The sequence below is a fragment of the Atta cephalotes genome, assembly GCF_000143395.1.
Source record: "Atta cephalotes unplaced genomic scaffold scaffold00005, whole genome shotgun sequence".
Classification (NCBI taxonomy): Eukaryota; Metazoa; Arthropoda; class Insecta; order Hymenoptera; family Formicidae; genus Atta; species Atta cephalotes.
The window spans coordinates 5762208-5772105 of record NW_012130069.1 but is presented as its reverse complement, the minus strand read 5'-3'; the positions used below and the strand labels follow the sequence as shown (position 1 = coordinate 5772105).

Genomic DNA, 9898 nt, shown 5'->3' with positions numbered 1-9898 from the left:
AATAGGATATCGTCATATCTATTTTAATTTTGCATTAATAGAATATATATCTGACTCACATCAGTTATTAAAGAATAATTTTCCAATTCATATTTTGAACTTTAAATTAAAAGAATCAATTCTAGAAAAAAAAATTAGCTTTCTTTCTTTAAAAATTAGCTTTAGGTTTCAAAATTAATTAAATCACTGAAAAAATATTAGAGTCGTTTTCTTAAGTTTATTTTTTTAATTAATTAAATTTCATTAATTAAATTCAATAAATTTAAGTAGTATTCAATAAATTTGATTTAATATTACAATTTTTCCAATTTGATATAATTTAAATAAATTGTTTAAATAAAAAATCTGTGTTTAATAAATGTGTGTACAAAGCGCAACTAAATTTTGCTTTCTCTCGAAAGCATACGAGAATCCTTATAAGAGTTTATAAGAACGTAACGCTAGCATGCGCTAACATGATGCTGAAATCATTGCATAATATTCGCGAATTGGGTAGAAATAAAGCAAAACGATTATCGTGTAAATAAGAACATACATTCAGTGGAACGATCGTGCAGTCGGATATCGTGTCCCTTTTCCGCAGAACAGTTTCGCCGAGGTATAATGCATAATTCTTCCTTTCCTGTTACGTAATCGTTGCTCGAAGCAAACTGCAGCCAGAATGTTTTCCGAATGATCAAACGAATAGTAAAGACACTCGTAAACCTCTCATAGAAAAGCACCGACGTGATGCTGAAATCACGCGGTGTGACCGCAAGCAAGTCTAAGAGAACTTAACGAGATTAATAAATCGAATTCTTTTTGGCATCGATCTTTTAACGAAACCTCAAAGTAATTCATAATAAATAAATCTAGACAAAAATAGGATTTGTAATAAAAAAAATAATATTACAAACAATATAATTTAGTATAACAAAAGTATTTTAAAAAATATTAAAAAAATAAAGATTTTTATTAATAATTTAAAAATAATGATAAGATAATTAGATAATTAAAATTTAAATATTGCAGAAAGAAAAAATATAACTTTGAAACGTTAATTATTAAAATAGATATTAATAATAATAATAGATAAAAAATATAAAGATACTAATTATTATATTAATTAAAATAAAGTGTAATCTTTAATTGTTATACTTGCATTGTTATACTTTAGAATAGCTTAAATTCTTCGTTGTACTTTAGAACAGTATAATTTTAAAAATATGAACAAAGTCCGCAAAAATTTTGGACATATAATCATAAAACATTTTAAATTAATTATTTCAAATTAAAATAAATTATTTCAAATTTAAAATATTATTTCAATTATCGATGATTATAACACATGAAATTATATCATCGACAAATGTATTGCAAGGCTTTAATCATTTTGAAAAAGAAACATATTTAATAGTAAAGGTCAAAAATTTTTATAACATAGCATTTGGTGTCAAAGAGAATTCATTAAAAGTCCGTGCAATAGAACTAAAGATATAAGAAATTTTAAAGTATCTAAATTTTAACATAGCTAAAAAGTTGAGGGACCACATGCGAAAATCTTGTTGAACTATTTCGATGTAGCGAGCTCGTACCGAATCGCACATTGATGACAGTCATCATCCGTGATACCGTTGATGCATTTCTATCCTCGTGAACGAACGTCTCCCCTGATGAGACTGATGAGAAACGACGATGGAACGTAATTGCAGTAGATTTATTTTATAATCAATTCAATTATTTATGTGAGAAAATATACGCGATTCGCATCGCGGCATCGAATGCACGATACCAGTCGCGCGACGAAAAGAATAGCAACCAGCTTTAGGGTGACTCTGTTTGGATTATCCGTTGCTCGGCGACGTTAGATTGATTCGCAGTCGGGCTGTTTACATAAAGTTTCCAGAAGAACCTTTCCCGTGAAATAGATATTGCAGTCTGACGGATATGCAATTCCGAAAGGATGATGTAAAGAAGTTGTAAACTTTTTAAATAAAAATAATTTCTTTTCATAAAGAAGATATCCTTAAAGCTATACATTTGAATGAATAAGATAAGAATATTAAAGCCATTCGTATTCATTGAATAAATATTACGATCAGTTTACTCGACAAAGTGCATTTTGTTAATCCAGTATCAGTTTGTGCAATCGAATTACGTAGTCGAAACCATGAAATACAGTTAAGTAGCAACATTAATGAGTTAACTACGCGAAATTGACATATTATTTGACCGTTACTGAGAGTTCACAAGCTCGCTATTGAGTTGTTTTGCATGATTTGCTTAATACATATTGCATTAGCAGTTCTCAATGAGTTTCCAATCCAATAATCCTCAATAAATATCAAACAAACTGCGAATTTGTTCTCGTTTTATTTAAATTAATACAGTTTTACTTTTAATATCTTTTTCTACTTTGATTAATCTAGCTCTCGTATTAAAATTATTTGCTTTTTTATCATTATGGCATTTTGTTTTTTCTAATCTAATCTTATATATGTTTTCTAGTTGAATAACTTTCATGACGTAACGCGATATTTTGCAATTACGAGAGATATGTATTTGGGGTGAAATCGAATAAAAAACAAACGATGCATTTTATCACAAGACGTAAAAATCGACTTTTTATTTATAAAATAAATAAAAATGTTGCTGCCGGAAGACGAATAATGGGGACAGGAAGAAATGGCCGCATTGTGATGTTATGGTCTCTTCTTTAGTATGCCGCACAGAATTTTGACGTTGACGAAATGAGATGGAAAATGGAAATAGACGAAAGGACCTAATTGTTCATCAATGTTCATACGATGCGTGTCATATGTAGCGTCAAGGTTTCAAAACGAAAAGAAGATGGGAGAGTGGCGAGGGAGGGGGGCTTTTTTCAAGTTTGATTGCCTGGTCTTTCTGGGAACGGTCTTTGGGAGTGGCCCAAGTCATGGCAGCTATCCTGAGACAGTCGAATTCCATTTCGATCTGCCAATATATTGCAATTTCGCAACGGTATTCCTCCGTGATCCTCGACCCTCGGACCGGAGATCCTCAAGCCTCGCCATTGAGGCCGGACATCCACAATCCTCGGCGAGCGATCTCGCAGAATTAAAACGTCTTGCCGAAGAGACAAAAGAAGGAACTCTCGACAAAGACTTCATTCGTTGTTTCGTTCACCAATCGTGGTGGTTGCTGATTTGCTGCCTCATGTCAGCCTCAGGATGACGCATTCGGCGTGGACCACTCCAGACCAGCGAGTCTGCTGGCTCAGGTGATGGGATCTAATGCCAGCCGTGTCCGTGGCCGTGGACGGCCACGTTGGCGATCTGGGGCTCGTAATGCGGCGCCGGGATGTAATGATCGACTCCCACCAAGTGCGGGTGCCCTATATGAGTTCCAGAGTAGTGAAGGCGGGTGGTGTGGTCGTTACCGTGGAGGGCGAGCGGAAGAGTTTTGGGGGCTGGAATGGCGGGTTGCCCATTGACATGGATGTGCTCCGCATAATGGCCCTAAATATAAAAGAAGACAAGATGTTTTATTAATCACTAAAACTACTCTCACTTATCCATGCTATTACGTAATTGAAGCGATCAGAAAATCTAATAATCTCAAAAAATTTCCAGGAAACATAGTCTCCCATTATGAAATTGCGAGTGAATGCAAGAGAGTATTATAGCTTGGATAATAGGAACTTCGGGACGGAAATTGCACAAACGAGCGTGATCAATTTGATACAATTGCGGCTGGTTTCGACATGGAGATAATAGATTTAATTAAGCAGAAAATTTAATGATAAGTCTAGGATTATATAGATACTGATATTCTTCAGCTGTTGCTTTACGTTTAATTATCTTAAAACATTTCTATTAATTTCATATTAATTTTTAATATTTTAATATTTTGTTAGAAAATAGTTATATTATGTAATTGTTTGCTAGATAATTATAATATAAAATTATACATTCTCTATAATAGATCATTTCTTGATAGTACGTAATTTGTAACTTATAAACGGCGTATTAACTTAGAATTCGATAAAATAATAATATCCAGATAAAGAGAAAAGTATGGAATATTGTTAGAACTAAACTTTTTAAAATAATAATTATAAAATACTTACAGCACTGGCAACCGCCACAATGGCGAACAGAACAATCTGTAACAAGAGAACACATAATGTTTAATATAATAATAAAACATAATACAAAACTTTAAACAAGTTCTAATTTAAAAAATTAACTCTACCTAAAATAATATAACAATAAATAAATAAATAAATAAAAAGAAAGAATAATATAAATAAACACACAGACAAATAAAAACTCAGAAGAAATACAAGTAAAATAAAATATGTCAAATAAAAGATATACAATTTTAACACGCTACATTAAATAAAATAAAATTAGTTAAATAATTAAGTATACACAAGATTTAATATTTTTCTTTACATAAATATAACATAATTCTATATACAGATAAAAGCATATAAGCTGAAGATAATCAACGCGACGAAGTCGTTGCAAGTGAAGGGAAAAACTTACGAAGAACTTCATGGTGGCGAGCGATGGTTTTTCTTGCGTTATACGAGCAAGCACTATGTCTAAGGGGCGACGCGGTATGCTTTTATAGCAGGTCCCTGCCCAAGTCCAGGCCTACTCTCAGGGCATTAGGCGGGGGCACGTCGCACAGACCCCTTTCACTAACCATGCGACCGACACCCTTTCGGGCCCCCTTGTTAGGTGCCCGCCCAACCGCGACGTCACACCTTGTCACGCTTCCAATATTTTCGATATCAATGATGGTGTCACCCTTAAAGATACTGATGCAGAAGATCATGATGTGGACCATCAAATAGACGATTATCGTTAATCTTACACAATAATCGGTAAGTGGGTGTGTATATGTAAATGTGAATGTTAGATAAAATATGCTTTACTTGAATAAAGAATGGCGTGTTAGATCGCGATGATAAATTACAATGATTAGATCGAATAATTCACGCAATCGCTAAGATTTTTTTCTTTAAGGAATTACGGTGTTTCTCATAAGATTCCCGTAGAAGAATTGATTTAGACTGATTGGGATGAACTTATTTATGTGTGTATATATATATAATTTAATTTTCAAATTATTTCTGCATTAGCTCTACATTAATTTTTGTCTAATTTTAATTAGAAAATTTATTTATCCTTTATGCAATTTATCAAAATTTTCTAAGAAGAAAATTAATTTGTATTATTATTTTGTTTATTATAGGTTTATTATAGGTTTTATTATATGATTACAGAGAACAAATTTAAATTTTAAAACATATTAGGAGTGAGAAAAAGTTCGTAGCGTTTTTTAAATGCTTTTTAATGGGAAAAACGTCACGAACTTTTTCTCACATCTAATATATGTATAAATATTATATAAGACACATAAGTTTCATTATTTCTCAGCAATATTTTTTAATTGTAATGCTTTAACCAATTGTAATGCTTAACAATTATAATGATTTAACAATTGTAATGCTTTAATTGTAATTAAGTTTCATTTTTTAATTATCTAGTTCTATTTAAGCAACATTTATACAATATATATGCATACACGATTAATAATTTATTAAATGCAAAAGTCAAGAATAAATTTAAAATGAGAAATAAAAAATTATATATTGCATTCTTTTAGCTACAGATAAGCTTCTATTATTAGCGCATTCTTCTTGCAACATAAAATTGTTATTATTTTCTTACATTTATTATAACAAAATTTACGCGTCGAGATGTATTGAAATTAATATTAAATTAACTTATTTTATTATAACAACTACTAAATATAATAATTATTTTATATCATTAAAACGAATTCTTTGCTATATAGCAAAAATTTTTAACTAATAATTTAATTTTAATTAAATAATAATTAATCCTGTTTGCAAAGTGGCCTAGTTTATAAGCAGTACAGGCAAACTTTCATAAACTTTAAATGCAATCTCGTACAATATATTAACTTGTAAACAAGTGCCTGTATCTTGTTACACTTGACTGATCTTGTGGAGACTTGATAATGTAGCTTGAAAAAAACTGAGATGAAAATTGTAGAACGGTGTAACATGTACTCATTTAATAATATGTTACACAATTTATGTTCTTACATATACTTTACACGTAATCATATTGGAATTTATTTCTTCCGACTTATCGTAACTAATCGTTATCACTCTTTTCGAGAGTAGAAAAAAAAGAAATGAAAAAAAAGAAAAAAAACTTAATAAAAATAAGCATAAAAATAAGAATAAAACGAAATTAGACTGTAACAAAAAAGAATGGATCTGGGTCATGAATAAACGACAACGTAATTTCTGTTTTATCACAAGACGTACACATTAACTTTTATTAGAAAATAAATAAAAGTGTTGGTGCGGTGAAGAAAAATAGGACGGGATCCGAGAAATGAGGGGGAAAGGGAAAACGCTCTCTTTGATGTTATGATGTCTTCTTCAATACCACAATTGCCGCACGAGAATTTCGGTGTTGGGAAAGATGAAGGAACAGAAAAAGATGCGGATATTCGTGTCCATGTATATTTGTGTAAGGCATGTCATATGTAGTTCTAAAGGTAAAATCAAGACGGATTTGTTTTATTCTTAAGTTTGGCTGCCTGGTCTGCGATCCGTGAGTGGTCCATGATTTTTCGTTTCTTCTAAAGGTTTCAAAATTCGATTTGTCTTCAATTGAAATTATTTGGATTTGCGAAAAATCAAATATATATATATATATCGTCGACGAAGTTGTCTGCTGTCATTATTTTGATCAATAAGATTCGAGATGAGTGCCATTCCAGTATAGACCACTCTAGACCAATGGGTTTAATTAAGAGGCATCGTCATACAGGATCCTTAATCCCAGCCGTGTTTAGTCTTTACGATGGAGATTTCAGGTTCCGGAGCGGGGGCGTAATGCTCAACGCCAACGAGATGTGGATGCGATACATGAGGACCATCATAATGTAATCTATTGACGTGGTCGTTTCCCTTGATATGCAGGGGACCCGGATGTGGAGGCGGAATGGCGGGCTGCTGGGGGATGTAATGCGCGTGGTAGACTTGCTGTAAATAATAATAAAATGATATTATCATTATGCTCAGAATAATATAGACGCTTTCTGAATATTGCTTTTTTCTGTAAATGTCAGGATAACTATACAATTCGTAAAATAGAAATAATCAATTATATCAAATAATAAAAACAATATATGTATTAAAAGTATGAAGAATTAAAATATGTTAAATAAAAAATAAAAATGTATATTATATATTAATTATATATTAAATGTGTATTATAAATAATGTAAGAATATTCATCTATACAATTTTATTCGAGATGCGATCGATCCATAAAGCATTAGCTCTAGAATTATTTTATTATTATTTTGCAAAAAAATATTACAATTAATTGAAAGCAATTTATACCTAATAATATTAAAAATAAGTTATAAAAAAATTAATGTTAAAGCTATTAAATTAATTTTTATTTTATTCAAATTAAATTATTATAATCAATATATAATAATTAAATTATTATAATTAATAACAATAAATTTGTTTTAAGAAACAAAATAATAAAATTTAATTAAAAATTTTATATTATGTATTTATGTGTATTATGTTTTTTATGTAATTATAATTAATTTTGTAAATTTATAATAATATAAAGACAATAATTATTTTTTTTAATGCAAAAAATTTTATAAAGGACATTTTACTTTCTTCAATAAAATATCAGTTACAATCAAATTTCTAAGTAGTTGTGCAAACGAATAGAACAAAGGTAATCCAAGTTGCTTATCATTAATTATGCAACGAGAACTTGAAGGCGGAACAAGCATTACATAACGACTTGCTGCACCGATTATTTCGGTGCAATTGAGTCGGGTTTCGTCACCGACTCTTTATAGGTCTTCGATTAAGTAGGAAATCCAATTAGTTAACGATCACGGACACCTATTTCATTGCCTGTTTAGCTGCAACGTATAGCAAGAAAGATACGTAACTACTGATCAGATCTAATAACGTAATGTAACATTAGAAATCAGCCGATCATTAAACGAAAGAGAAGGCACAATCAACGATACGAAGTAACAATTTCTGCTCGGTATCTCGTTTGACATTTTCCGAAAACTATTATTACTTATCTATCATTTGTAATTATGTAATTATAGCACTTGTTTTAGATATCTTAAGCCATACTCGCTGAAGATTAATATCTTATCAAATAGCAAATATTTTTCAATCATAATAAACCATAATTAATATTTATTACTTACTCATTGTATTAATTCAATTAATCGAATTTTCAAAATTGATTAAAAATATATTTACTTGAATTAATATCAAATGTACATTGAATGTTAAGTATCTTTTTAAATTATGAATACTTTAACAATATTTTTCCATCCTCATTATTATAGCGACTTTATTTTAACATTCTCCACTATCTTGGTGCATTACCTTCATCGCGCAATAAATTATCTAGTCAGCTAGGGCCCTGCTCACAGAGGTAACTAGATATCTATCGCATAATATAATATGGACTTCTCGATGAATAATTTTCTACCACCATTACCTTGCCGTGCGCTACGGGAGCTTCGACCTTGACGATTTTGGGCGCGGGTGCGACCCAAGGCTGAGGCCCGTGCACCACTGGAGAAGCGTGCACCACAGGAGCCTCCCAGGGCTGCGCGATCTGAGATGCGTCAAACAGTCTTTTTCATATAATCGGAATCAATCGCCTCGATAACACGGGTGTTACGTGAAATTACTTTCCCGCCGAGTACGTCTAAAGATACTCGGTTGTCAGAAGAGAAATAGAACGAGCCTCCGTAGTCCGTGTGACGTTGATCAATCAGCGATGGTGTTTTAAGAAATGAGGAGTTATTACAGATTGAGAAAATTACGAAGAATAGAAGAAATTACAAGAATAATGTTTGATATAGAAACATCCGCAAAGACGAGAAGAAAGATTAAAGAAGATTTTGTTATTAAATGTTTAGAGTTACTAGAGTTGTTGCATATATTTATTGATCAGTATTAAATAATTAAATCTTACAGAGAAGAAGTTCAAGTAAAAACAAAATTGAAATGTCAAAATATAAGAAGTTAGACAAAATCAGTCATGCTTGATGAACGGCAATAATGATAGCGATGACTTACTTTTGAGAGATTAATTTCAAACTGAGAGATTAAAAAACTACAAATTTGAAAATGGCTGATTAAGAAGAAATAATTATACAGATACCTTGTTAAAGTGTATTTTCTCATCAAGATTTGAGTTGCTCGAATATTTGGATAATAAAGAATTTTAGTTATTTAAGAAGAAACAATCATCGAGAGTTGCTAAAAATTAATAATAAGAATGAAATAATTAAAGTTTGATTAATCACAAAGGTAAAATTCAGAGAAATAGTAACGTTGACAGATAATTTACATGGTGTTATTACAATTAGTGTTACTATATGTTTTCGCACACAACAAAGAGAAATAATAACATAAATTATAACATTTATGTAAATGTGAACTTCTTTGAATGATAATTATGAAGTACTTGCCTCATATCCGGCGCTGACGACTGCCACAACAGCAAACAAAACAATCTGTAACAATACAGCAATATAATGTTGCGCGATATAATGCACACGCACAATAGCAACATATAATAATATTAGATATATTCACAATGTATTCAAAATATGTTTATGTCATATATATAAAATGAAAAATATAAAAATCAACTAATCAATTTAATTCAATTATATATTTTAAATACTGTAAATGTGAAATATAACTGAAAAATTTTCTCTTTTCATATAATAATAGAAATATTTTCACACAATGATTTCATATTAAAATATTCAATGTGAATCATAATTATTAATAATTTAAATTTAATAT

At 30.5% G+C, this 9898-nt stretch overlaps 2 protein-coding genes across 2 annotated transcripts in view; both read right to left on the bottom strand.

Moving 5' to 3' along the window:
* Nucleotides 1–2336: 2336 nt before the first annotated feature.
* Nucleotides 2337–4520, bottom strand: LOC105626395. Its single transcript, XM_012207695.1, has 3 exons — nucleotides 4509–4520; nucleotides 4088–4123; nucleotides 2337–3476 (listed from the first exon to the last, which is right to left on the bottom strand). The coding sequence occupies exons 1-3, from the start codon at nucleotides 4518–4520 to the stop codon at nucleotides 3249–3251; spliced, it is 276 nt and encodes a 91-aa protein (XP_012063085.1). The 3' UTR covers nucleotides 2337–3248.
* Nucleotides 4521–6307: 1787 nt separating this feature from the next.
* LOC105626611 (extensin-1-like) overlaps nucleotides 6308–9898 on the bottom strand; it is a 4572-nt gene continuing 981 nt past the window's right edge. Inside the window, exons 2-4 of the mRNA XM_012207904.1 lie at nucleotides 9556–9600; nucleotides 8574–8693; nucleotides 6308–7057 (exon numbers count right to left, since the gene is read on the bottom strand). Coding sequence (XP_012063294.1) covers nucleotides 6848–7057; nucleotides 8574–8693; nucleotides 9556–9600 — 375 coding nt within the window. The 3' untranslated portion in view covers nucleotides 6308–6847. The remainder of the gene's footprint in view (nucleotides 7058–8573; nucleotides 8694–9555; nucleotides 9601–9898) is intronic.

Bases quoted from the DNA above. Each gene is read 5' to 3' on its own strand.
- LOC105626395 (XM_012207695.1), bottom strand. The intron at 3,477-4,087 runs GTAAGTATTTTA...TTTTATATTTAG, and splicing joins TTGTGGCGGTTGCCAGTGCT to GGCCATTATGCGGAGCACAT.